This window comes from Vulpes vulpes, chromosome 11 (assembly GCF_048418805.1).
Source record: "Vulpes vulpes isolate BD-2025 chromosome 11, VulVul3, whole genome shotgun sequence".
NCBI classification, from domain to species: Eukaryota; Metazoa; Chordata; class Mammalia; order Carnivora; family Canidae; genus Vulpes; species Vulpes vulpes.
In genome coordinates, this window is record NC_132790.1 from 17,801,721 (window position 1) to 17,815,178 (window position 13,458).

General features: G+C 36.7%; 1 protein-coding gene across 10 annotated transcripts in view; it reads left to right on the forward strand.

The window, feature by feature from the left end:
* The window catches only part of STK33 (serine/threonine kinase 33), a 145,681-nt gene that overhangs the window by 89,505 nt on the left and 42,718 nt on the right, over positions 1-13,458 (forward strand). For all 10 annotated transcript variants that reach the window (XM_072725723.1, XM_072725722.1, XM_072725720.1 and 7 more), the window contains 3 exons: positions 4,707-4,845; positions 7,615-7,703; positions 9,579-9,663. In XM_072725723.1, the coding sequence (XP_072581824.1) occupies positions 4,707-4,845; positions 7,615-7,703; positions 9,579-9,663 (313 nt within the window). The remainder of the gene's footprint in view (positions 1-4,706; positions 4,846-7,614; positions 7,704-9,578; positions 9,664-13,458) is intronic.

The window sequence follows — 13,458 nt, forward strand, 5'->3', positions numbered from 1 at the left end:
TCACAAATGAACATTATTCCCGTCTGAAGTAACCCCTGTCGGGCACAGTTGCTCCTGTCCTTGGCATGTGTCTGTCACTGGAGATTGGTGAGGGCATTCTGGAGGACTTTTATTATTGATTATATAATTAAGTGTCTGATGATTAGATTGATGTATTTATAGTGATATTTCTGGGTGGCTTGTTACAAACAAATGCTTGGAATTGAAACAATTTGTATACTACCAGATAGTGATTAGAGCTTTCTTAGAGATGGCTTTCCTTTTGCTTTGGTCTTTGGTTTCTCCATTACAATCTTTTGGAATATTTCACCATTTTGCAAGGTTAGCTTTCTAATAAAGTTAGCATGGATATATTTAGCACTGTGTAGAAGATATTTATCATCTGTATTTTACCAATGTGTTTAATTTTCCTTCTTCCCTAGATATCATCATTCTCCTCTTTAAATGCCTTTAATTTTCATTTTCAGTTGTTGTGAAGCCTGAGTTATTTGCCATTCTGTCTCCAGATTATTTAGTGCCCATGGGTTTGGGTGTTTCTCTGCTCGGAGGCAGTAAAATATGTGGTCAGGCATGTGGACTCTGACATCAGATTTGCCCGTGCCTTTAAATCTTGGCTCTACTACTCATTAGCCATGAGATGAGATGATGATGTTACTCTACCTCTCTATGCTTGAGTTTGCTCATCTGAAAAATGGGTTTAATAATAGTATCGACCTCATTTTGGTTGTTGAATGATTAAATGGGAAAATGGATATAAAGCATCTGTCTCTTTAGTTTAAGCTATTATTCTTTGTTTCCTTTGCCAGTCTCTAAGGCAGAAATAGTCAATTTGGGTTATGTATTACACTTGATTAATTAGGAGTGTTTAAAAATTGTGAAAGACCAATTATCCTTTATGGGAGCAATAGACAGTAATGGGGCCAAAAGTCTACTCCGTTCAGTCATAGGGTTGTTATTTTTTTTTAATCCCCAACTCTTCTTAGAATAGTTTTGTTCCCCATCGTCAGTTTTAAGCAATTTGGTTTCATGTACCTTTCTATTGTTTTCCTCATATTTCTGGTGCTTGGGGTTCATGAAGCCTCTTGGATCTGTGAGTTTATAGTTTTTATCCAATTTAGGAAATATTTGGCCATTATTTGTTCAAGTATTTTTTTCTGCCTTCTCCCACTGTCAGGACTCCAAGTGCCCGTGCTAGATTGCTTGATATTGTCCACAGTTTACTGATGCTCTATTCATTTTTATCAATATTTTTTCTCTCTTTGTTTCATTTAACAGTTTTTGTTGCAGTGCCTTCAGATTCAGTCTTTTTCTATAACATGATGTGTGCTGTTTCTCTTTTCCAATGGAAAATATGATTTGATTCTTTTGTGTATCTTTCCATTTTGACTTAACATGCTCAGTATTTACTCCTCCTTCTTAAATATAGTTATAATAGCTTTTAATGTTCTTTTCTACTAATTTATCATGTGTGTCATTGCTAGCTCAATTTTGATTAACTGTTGTTGTTTTTTTCCATTACCAGTTATATTTTCCATTTTCTTTATATGCCTATTAGTTTTTGATTGGACACTAGATATTTTTATATTCTTGTAACTACCCCTGAGCTTTATTGTAGGACATAGTTATTTGTAAACAGTTTGATACTTCTGAAGCTTGGTTTAAGCTTTGTTAGATGGTACCAGAGCAACATGTGATCTAGGACTACTTTTTTTCTTACTAAAGAAATAAGACCCTTTGAAAGTACTCTACCTGATGATGTCCTGAATTATGAGATTTTCTACTCTGACCAATGGGAACACAAGCTCTTTCTGGCCATGTGTAAGCTCCAGTGGTTGTTCCCTCTGTTCCTCTTGCATGGTTCTTTACCCAGGTTTGGGTAGTTCCCTCATACACATGAATTGAGAAGTACTCTGCTGAAGACTGGAGGGTGAGCCTCTGCAAATCTCTGGAGCTTTCTCTATATACAGCTTTCTCCTCTTTGATACTCTGCTCTGTGAATTTAAGTTGTCTTGTGCTTTCTGGACTCTCAGCTCCATTTCCTCAGTTCACAAAGACTGCTGGGAGTATTCCTTCTCACTGCCCCATGGCCTAGAAACTTTCTCTGTACAGTAAGCTAGGATGATTATGAGCCTTGCTTCATGTGTGTCCCCTCTTTCAGGGATCATCGCCCTTTGCTGCCTGGTGTCTAATGTCTGAAAATTGTTGTTTTATATGTTTTGTCTCTTAAATTGTTTTAGGAAGGAGGGTCAGTCTAGTCTCTGTTACTTCATCTGGCACTTCAAGTGGGAGTCCAAATCTTGAATAGTTTGAAGGCAAAGGAAATCATCATCTGTGATTGGTTTGCTGGTTTGTTTGTTTTTTAAAGATTCATTTATTTATTCATTCATGAGAGACACACACAGAGAGGCAGAGACATAGGCAGAGGGAGAAGCAGACTCCTCGCAGGGAGCCTGATGCGGGACTCGATCCCAAGACTTGGGGACCATGCCCTGAGCCCAAGGCAAACACTCAACCGCTGAGCCACCCAGGTATCCCTGGGTTTTCTTTTAATGTATTGCTGGCCCTTGATTTACACAGGTCAGATCTACTTCCTCCTATCCCTAACTCACTAGACCTTCTACAGAAGCCATCTTAAAGATGAATGGAAATTGTTACTTGATGGGTAGGCCTTGGTATTAGTACTGTCATCTAGTCAGAGTTTGTTATGGTTTCTTGTGAGTCCAAATGTTCTCCTGATCTACACAATTATTTCTAACAATTATAAAAATACTTCTCAAAAACTTTTATTGATATGACTTTTATCAACTTACATATTTGAAATTGACATCAATTTATACTGTAGGCACTACTAAAGTCACTTTTCTTTCCAAATAGTTCATTCACTATTTTATGTACCCATGATCCCTATAGTGCTATCAGTGGAAAAAATATGCCATAGTTCAAAAGCTTATTTATGTGTTAGACTTTGCACAATCCTTTAGATACTTTTGAAATTCCAAAGTATCCTGAGGTTTGGTGAATCAGAATTTTGATTGTTGGAAGAAAGGGTGTTAATCTTCTATTCCTCTTTTCATGCTTTCTGATTGAACACAGAAGTTGCATTAGTAGTGGCTATAGAATAGAATTAGACCCCGAAATCTTAAAGAAACATTTACAAAAATTTAGCAGCAGAGGATGAAATGGGATGTGGAGGGTAGTCTATGAAAGGTATGAAATAGGTATGAAAAAGGCTTGTATTTTAGTTGACTATGAATCTTTTTTTTAAAAGAATTTATTTATTTACTTATACATGAGACACACACACACACACAGAGAGAGAGAGAGAGAGAGAAGCAGAGACCTAGGCAGAGGGAGAAACAGGCTACATGCAAGGAGCCCGATGTGGGACTCGATCCCGGATCCTGGGATCACACCCTGAACCAAAGGCAGACCCCCAACCACTGAGCCACCCAGGTGTCCCGAATGTGAATGTTTTTGACTCAAGAAATGACTTGACTCTTGGAAAATCTAAAGTAATGTTAATATACATCAACAAAAACAGCAAATATTGGAAGAGGCATTTCATCCATGGCTTTTCCCCACATAGACCTAATTAGTTGCTAAGTCCCACTGTTTCTTCTCGTAGCTTTTTATACTCCTTCTTTTGTTCATTCTTTACTTCATATGTACCCTCCATAAACAGAGGTCAGCATACTACAGTGTGCAAGCCCAATAGGGTGTCCTGCTTATGTTCATGGCCCACAAGCTAAGTCTTTTACATTTTTAAATGGCTGAAAAAAATTTTAAAGTAATATTTGATGACATCTGAAAAGTATGTGAAACTAAAATATCAGAGTACATAGATAAAGTTTTGTTGTGTTGTTTATGGCTGCTGTTATAACATAACAGCGGAGCTGAGTAGTTGCAAAAGAGACTGTGTGATCTATAAAGGCAGGAATATTTACTATCTGGATCTGACCTTTAGAGAAAAAGTTTGCTGGGTCTTGCTGCATGTTACTGTTAAGAGTGTTCATTTAGAAATGCAAAATTGGTCATAGCACACACCTTTCCCCCTACTCCAGACACCAGAAAGAAACTTCATATGTTCCTTGTTGCATATAGGGAAAAAATATCCAAACTCCTCTGCATGACATCCAAGGGTCTTTACAACCTGGCACCAAGCTGTTTTTTCTAGCCTCACCCCTCAGCACTCCACTCTTCTCTGCCCCACCAAACTCCCAATGCTGTTAACACGGAGATATTTGTTATTCTTTTAATAGCCATGTCAGTCTTTGGAATCTTTGCTAATGCCATGTGTTAAGCCCATTCTTACCCGCATCCTCTACCCATAAATCCATATTCAGTTATCTAGACATGCTCTTAATATCACCTCCTCAGTGAGCATGCTTTAAACAGAGCCTTCTTTCCTCTCTAACCTCATGCCATTTTGGTTATACCTCTTATATTAGCACTCACCACATGATATTGTATTTATAACTACTATGTATTGTATCTTAGCTCCTTGAGGCTAAGAACTATGCCTTTATGCCTCCTTGCTACTCTAGTATCCTGCACAGTATCTTGTACATGATAGATAATAATTTGAGTAAGTAGATTGATGGTTTAGATTGTGATCATATTTCTACGATATATGTGCAATATATATTTTAAAAATCCTCAACTATATAATTTGCTCTCTCTTTCTCTTTTTAAATATGTAATGTCAGAAAATGTACCTGGTGATGGAGCTTTGTGAGGATGGAGAACTCAAAGAAATACTGGATAGGAAAGGGCATTTTTCAGAGAATGAGACAAGATGGATCATTCAAAGTCTCGCATCAGCTATAGCCTATCTTCACAGTAAGGGTAAGAAGAGGGTCATCCAGCTCATTGACTCTGTGAATGCAGATAGGCACTTTTGTTGAAAGGTGATTGTATTCAGGATTCATAGTCACAGAAATAATCCCTACTAAAATAGAAGATTTTATTGAAAAATTTTTAGATTTTTTTATTCTAAAACTTTAATTAAATATAATAAATATATTTTAATTAGAAACAAGGCAGGTATACAATTACATTGTACACAGACGAGGATGAATATTTCTATTCAACAGTTTGAAGAACAGCTCATCTTGTCAAATCAAAAGTAGATGAGTCAATAATAAAAGTGAATTTCAAAACACTTATATGGAAGTGTTGAATCACTATATTGTACACCTGAGACTAATATTACACTGTATATTAACTGACTGGAATTTAAATAAAAACTAAAAAAAAAATCTATATATTCTAGGCATTTTTTTGTTTTTTGTTTTTGTTTTTATTTTATTTTACTTTTTTAAAAGGAATAAAATTTTATTTTATTTTTTAAAATAAATAAAAGGATTTTATTTATTTATTCGTGAGAGACACACAGAGAGAGGGAGGCAAAGACACAGGCAGAGGGAGAAACAGGGCCCACGCAGGGAGCCCAATGTGGGACCTGATCCTGGGACTCTGGGATCACGTCCTGAGCCGAAGGCAGATGCTCAACCACTGAGCCACCCAGGCATCCCTGGTTTGTTTTTAGAGTTGATTTTTAGAGCAGTTAAATTTGCAGCAAAATTGAGCAGCCATTACAGAGATATCCATATACCCCTGTGCCATACTCACACAGCCTCTGCCTGTTACCATCATCCCCACCAGAATGATACATGTGTTACAACCACAACCAGTGGGCCTACACTGACACATTGTTATCACCCAAAGTCCATAGTTCACATGAGAGCTCACTCTTGGTGGTGGATATTCTGTAGGTTTTGGCAAATGTTTAATGACATGTTTCTGCCATTATAGTATCATACAGAATCGTTTTACTCCTGTAAAAGCCACATTGAAAAATTACTGTAGTTCCTTTTCTGTTTTTTGGTGTAACTACGGCTGCTTTTCCTCAAGACTCCTTTTTTTTCCTTCAAGGTTAGTTTGTCTTACATGAGGACTTCACACCTTCTCATTTTACACATGAGGAAGAAGTTTTTTCCAGAGAGTTGAAGTGACACAGGGAGGTGTAGCAGAGCTATACTAGAACCCAGCGGTCCACTCAACAGATATTTCCTGAGCACCTCCTGCTTGTGGTCGGTCTTAGAATTAGAAAGATAAAAAGACCAGGCCCCACCCCTCAAGGAATTCAGGCTGGTGGGAGATGGAATATAGAAAGTAAACTGTAATTCGGCATGATAATTTCTCTAATGGAGAGCCATATGGAGCATAAGGAGCATTAAAAGAAGTGCCTCATTTGATTTGGAAAGTCAGGGAAGGATTCATAGAGGAAAATAAAATTTGAGCTGAGGAACCCAAACTCAGACAAAAAAGAAAGGAGGGCCCTGCACGCAGGGGCAGCAATTTTTGCAAGGGCAGGAGACCAAGGGCTTCCTATTATGCTAATGTCAGTTCTCCCACATTAAGCTATAAATTCAGTATGATGCCAACCATAATGTTGGCAGGGTTTTTCATGGAACTTCTTTTTTTTAAAAAAAAAAAGATTTTATTTATTTAATCATGAGAGACACACAGAGAGATGCAGAGACACAAACAGAGGGAGAAGCAGGCTCCTCTCAGGGAGCCCGATGTGGGACTTGATCCCTGGACCCCAGGCTCACGCCCTTAGCCGAAGGTAGACACTCAACCTCTGAGCTACCCAGGCGTCCCTTTCATAGAAATATTCTGAAGTGGGTGAGAATAGCAAAGAAAATTTGAGAAAGAACAATGAAGGCAGAAGGGAGACTCACTCTGCTGTATTTATGTATTATGTCAGTGGAGTGAGGGAAACACACAGTCCACAAACACAGGCCTGGAGCTGTATAAGGGAACTGTAAATGGTTGGGTGGGGCCTCCAGTTCAGGGCTCTTCAAATGCAATTTCCCAGCAGTTATACACATACCAGTTTAAGTCAGGGAAAATGACTGCTATGGGTATGAACTGAATAGTTACTGCAAAGGAAGTTGATGATTATTTGCATGCACATCAAAATCCTACCTGATGTCTGACATGTTCAACTGAAGATTCTGTGTCTCAAGGCTTTTGTTTGCTTGTGTTTTGTTTTGTTTTAACATATAAAGAATAGGAAAGTATGTGCTCATGATGTAGAAAGTATGGGCTCATGTTGTAGAAAAATATATTGAAATAAGTGTAGTTTATATATATGTTGTCAAGTTGCAGTATGTTAAATGTTTAGATTGGCAATAACATGTGCATGGAAGTAAAGACATAATCCTCTGTTTGAAGATGTAAGGATATGGGAAACCTTACTGTGTTTGTAACTACTTTTGTCTCCCTCCACCTGGGAATGCCTGACCTTTGGCAAGATCCTCCTCCCCACTCACCAGGCCACCAGTCAGGAAGAGAAGCCTCTGGGGGCAGCAGGGAGATGGGGAGAGAGAGGGGAGCCAAAGAAAATGCCTCCTTAAGGATAAACATAAGAAGAAAAGGGATTGGAATATAAGGGAATGGAACAGGGCAGAATTATGCTTGGCCCTCCTCGAAGTTTTTAACAGTGGGATGTTAATTTGTTAAATATATTTATTTGTTCTTTTTATGTCCTCTCTATTTTTCCCATTATTCACTATTCATTTGATCTGTTGTTTATTTTCTTGGTAGATATAGTACATAGAGATCTAAAACTGGAAAACATAATGGTTAAAAGCAGCTTTACTGATGATAACAATGAAATGAACTTAAACATAAAGGTAAGGTATCATAAATTGTGGTAAATATTTGCCTGTAAACAGTTTGATAGCAAAGTGGCAGAGTACATCCTCTTTTTAGATACATTTTGGAAGCTTTTGAGCAGCAAAATAAGTGGCTTGTGCTAAAAAAAAATTAAAATTTTACAAAAGAGGTTGTAACTGACAAGAATAATTTTACAAGTTAAGTGGTGCTATTGAATCTTTTTTAAAGTACATATTCATTTGGATAGTTCTAAATCATTAGTTAATAGCAAGCAAACAGATGCTCTGAATTCTAATTAATTTCAAAATTATGCCTGGTAATTTGATGTAAATGTGTTACAGATTTAGAAAAAAAAAAAACACCTTGGCTATGCCTTTGATTCTAAATTAACGCTAAAGTCTGTATTTCTCATTGAAAATTTTCCTGGGTATTAATATTTATGTCCTAAGCACAATTAATGTGCCAAGTGTTTATTCTTCAAGATTTTATTCAAATTAAGTGTTCCTTAATGTCAAATAAATGATAGGATACATTATTTATTACTTAGCACTTTAACAGCGGCTGCTTTCAAAATATATGAATGTGTTAATTTAGGAATAAAATGTTGTCTGTGAATAACTTGCTCTGTTGTAGAAGCTAAATCCCTGTGTAATGTAAGTTGGCTTAACAGCATTGTTGTTTTACCAAAGTAAATAAATATTCTTGAATATTTTTATTTTAAACTCTATGAGGGCAGGAATTACATATGTTTTATTCACTGTTGGTATCTGCAGAAATGCCTGAAAACATAGTATGTGCTCACTTAATATTTGGTAAATGAAGGAATAATTGCTCTCTAAAGAACTGAATTGACCGTGAAACCTTTTGTTTATTTGCTATTTATGTAGATTTTCTGTGGAGAAAGACACATATTACAATGTTCCAAGTGGGATAATTGTGAAAACTCCTGGAGAAATTGATTTTTCTATTTAGAAAAATAGTGCTAGCACATATTGATAGGAACATTTTTTTATTCCAGAAAGCACTGGAAACTTTGCATTCAGTGTCTGTGGACCAAGAGCCTGTCTTTGGTTGTATGATCAATAAATGTGCCTGTTTTTCTGCTTTCAGCCCAGGGCTGTTCCAACTTGGGAGACAACACCAAGGGCACACACTGAATATTTAATAACTGAATGTATACTGGCCCCGATTTGGAACTAAGCAGAAAGAGTGCAGTTGCAGCAGCAGGCCTCCAGTGGATTTGTAGCTCCACAGTCGCTTTTTTCCCCTGTTAACTTGCTTCTTGTAGTTTTTAATAGTGTAATAATTGTTTTAATTAGTAAATTCTAGAAACACAAAGGGAGGTCTAAGTAAAGAAAAGATAGTATTTACCAGAGAGAGTGTCTTATAAATAATCATAAAAAGGGGCAGTTTCTGTGAGTTTTGACGAGGATAATGATTGCATTTATAACAGTTCTTTCAACTGGAACATAACTTGGGTGTCAGAAAAAATAGGTAATAAACATACTAAGGCCAGAATGTATTTTACGATGAAAGAGGTTTTTAAAAATAACTTTTTTTTAATCTGAAAAGGCTAAATGCCTTCTTTCAAAATATAACTTCTTGTGTTCAACTGGTAAATTTAATTAGAAGGAATGAGCAATTGATATCATGGGTGTTTGCTTCAGGTAGGAGAAACCATGCTTCTCTCTACCACTGATTTGCTTCTTCTTCACGAAGAGGGGGGTGGATGGGAAGTGAAAGCAAGGTCCTTAGTAGTAATACAAGCAAAGCCCCTCCATCCGCGAGAATCTCTGAATTAAATACAGTGAATGACAATGTGGTGGAACTCTTACCTTCAGAATGAGTAAACTCTGGGACAGGAAAACAGGTCACTGCGTTTCTTCTTCCAGGTGACTGATTTTGGCTTAGCAGTGAAGAAGCATGGAAGGAGTGAAGCCATGCTTCAGACTACGTGTGGGACTCCTATCTATATGGGTAAGTTAGTAGATTTAAAATGATCTCTCTATATAAAGAGGTAGAACAACTAATGTAGATTAAAACTTGAGTGGCTTGAAAGAACTCCTAAAACTCAATACCCCCCAAAAAAAATCCAATTAAAAAAATGGGCAGATGACATGTATAGACATTTCTCTACAGAAGACACATAGATAGCTAACAGATACATGAAAAGATGCTCACTATCACTTATCAGAGAAATGCAAATCAAAACCACAAGGAGATATCACCTGTCAGATGGCTAAAATAAAAAACACAAGAAATAGTAAGTGTTGGCGAGAATGAGAAGAAAAGGGAACCCTTGTGCACTGTTGGTGGAAATGTAAATTGGCACAACCGCTATGGAAAACAGTGTGGTGGGATCCCTGGGTGGCGCAGCGGTTTGGCGCCTGCCTTTGGCCCAGGGCGCGATCCTGGAGACCCGGGATCGAATCCCACGTCGGGCTCCCGGTGCATGGAGCCTGCTTCTCCCTCTGCCTGTGTCTCTGCCTCTCTCTCTATCTCTCTGTGACTATCGTAAATAAATAAAAATTAAAAAAAAAAAAAAGAAAACAGTGTGGTGATTCCTCAAAAAGTTAAAAATAGGAATACCATATGATACAATAATTCCACTTCTGAGTATTTATCTGAAGAAAACGAAGACTACTAATTTGGAAAGATATGTGTACCTCCATGTTCATTGCAGCATTATTTACTAGCCGAGATACGGAAGCGTCCTTAGCAATAGAGAAATGGATAAAGTGTCCATCAATAGAGAAATGGATAAAGAAGGTGTGGGATGTATGAGTGTATGTTACTACTCAACCATAAAAAAGAATGAAATCTTGCCTTTTGCAACAACACAGATGGACCTAGAGGGTATTATGCTAAGTTAAATAAATCAGACAGAGAAAGGAAAATACCATATGACTTCACTTAAATGTGAAATCTAAAAAAAATAAAACAAATGAACAAACAAAACAAAACAAAACAGAAACAGACTCATAGATACAAACTGGTAGTTTTGGCGGGTGGGGGAAGATTGGGCAAAACAGGTGAAGGGGAATAAGGGGTATAATCTTCCATCTATAAAATAAACAAGTCATGGCGTTGTAAAGTACAGCATATGGAATATAGTCAATAATACTGTAATAGCTTTGTATGGTTAGTAGACTTTTTGTGGTGATCATTTAGTAATGCATATAAATGTCAAATCACTATGTCCTATAACTGAAACTAATATAATATTGTATTCAACTATAAAAAGCAAAAGAAAAAAACTTGAGCAATTTGATTTTGCCATAATTTTACTTCATGGCCCTAATCAAGCTGCTTCTTCTTTTCTTATGTCAAATAGTTCCATTGTTTTAGCATTTTTTCTCACAGTTCTTATCTTTAAAGATTGTAGTTTTTGTTGGTTTTCTGGACTCTTCTTATAGTTGTTTATATCTCTTAGTTAATCATACCCCAAACTTAATTATTGGTTTTGTTAATTCATGCTGAAATCATGTGTGTGTTTTGCTTCTTTCCATTTCTTACCCAATTTTATTACCATCAAATGGTACATCCTAAGGAGTACTGATTAAATGTATTTTGTAAAGCAACAGTTTACCATTTTTCTAAGTGGGACTTTTAACAGCTTTACTGAAGTACAATTTAAGTGCCATAAGAAGTGTACCATTCGGTGATTTTTCCTACGTTCATGGAATTGTGCAGCCATCACCACAATTCAGTTTTAGAATAATTCTGCCCCAGAAAGTTGTTTCATGCCTGCTTGTACTCCATCTCATTCCCATCCCAGTTCCAGGCAACCATTCATCTATATTTACCTTTTCTGGACATTTCATCTGAACGGAGTCATACCCTATGTTGTTGTCTTTTATGTTGGGCTTCTTTCACTTAGTGAAATGTTTTTGTTTTTGTTTTTGTTTTTTTTAATTTTTTTTTTTTTAGTGAAATGTTTTTGAAGTACCTTCCTGTTGTAGCTATAGTCTGACCCTTTATATTTCTGAACAGTTGTCTGTTGTATGGAGATGCCACATTTTATTTGTTAGCTGATGGACATTTAGATTGTTTCCAGTTTGGGGCTATTATGAATAATGCTGCTGTGAACATTTGTGTGCAAATTTTAATATAAACACATTTTCCTTCGGTAGCTATCTAGGAGTGAAGTTGCCCTGTCATAGATTATTTATATTTAACTCCTTTTTTTTTTTTTAAAGATTTTATTTATTTATTCATGAGAGACACACACACACAGAGAAGCAGAGACACAGGCAGAGGGAGAAGCAAGCTCCATGCAAGGAGCCTGATGTGGGACTCCATCCCGGGACTCCAGGATCACGCCCTGGGCAGAAGGCAGTCACTAAACTGCTGAGCCACCCAGGGATCCCTTATTTAACTCCTTTTTATTTTATTATTATTATTATTTTAAATATTTATTTGTTTATTTATTCATGATAGACATAGAGAAAGAGAGAGAGAGGCAGAGACACAGGAAGAGGGAGAAGCAGGCTCCACGCCGGGAGCCCAACGCGAGACCCGATCCCAGGACCCCAGGATCACGCCCTGGGCCAAAGGCAGGCGCTGAAATGCTGAGCCACCTAGGGATCCCCTAGATTTTATTTATTTATTAAGGAGAGAGAGAGCACAAGCGAGGGGAGGGAGAGGCGGAGGGAAAAACAGATTCCTCACTGAGCAGGGAGCCCTATGTGAGGCTCTATCACAGGACCCAGGACCATGACCTGGCTGAAGGCAGACGCTTAACCAACTGAGCCACCAGGTGACCCTTTGTGTTTGAGTTTTAAGAAACTGCCAAATGTTTTTTCAAAATGGCTGTAGCATTTGACTGTTCTTTGAACAATGTGTGAGGGTTCCAGTTTCTTTGTATCCTTGCTGAGTCTTGATAATCACCTTTATTTTTAATTATAGCCATTCTAGTGGGTGTGAAGTAGGATCTCCAATGATTTTTAATTTGCTAATTTTCCTAATGACCAATGATGTTGAGCATCTTTTCATGTGCTTATTCATCATTCAAAATCTTCTTTGCTGAAATGTCTGTTCAACCCTGGACATATGAGATGATTATATATTTTTCTTTTTAAATTTATTAATGAAATAATTACATTAATAGGTTTTGAAAATGTTGAACCATCCTTGCTCTTTTAGATTAAGCTCCACTCGATTTAATATACTGCTTTACTCAATTTGTCACCACTTTATTTAGGAGCTTTGAATGTAGCTTGCTTTCTTTTGTGCTGCCCTTGTCTTTTTTGACAAAAAAGTTATCAAAATGATTCAAAAAGGTGTGGAAAACTTGGATAATCCAGTATAAATTTAAAATATAATAGAAACAATCTATCAGAAGGTACCAGGGCCAAAAATATTTTAAGGGGAAATTTCATCAAACTAGTAATAACAGATAACTTCTGTTACTTAAGTGCTTCATGAACATAGCATTTTATTTTTTAAATAAGGCTAGCAAAAATTGATAGATAATTTATGTTTTTCTAGAAACTTGTTCATTACATTGAGATTTTAAGTTTTATTGGCGTAAGTATGCATATTATATTCACTTATAATTTTCTGATTCTCCTGTGTATCTGTGACTCTATCCCCCTACTAATTACTAATATTTTTTAAGATGGTCGTAATAATGTAAGATTAGCAAAATTTTTGAGGATCTACTTTGTGTAAGGACTAGACCGGGTTATTGAGAATACAACTGTGAACAAAGTATAAAAATGTAATGTTGGTGCAAACATTAAACAAAAAAAAAGTAAAATGTATGGTATT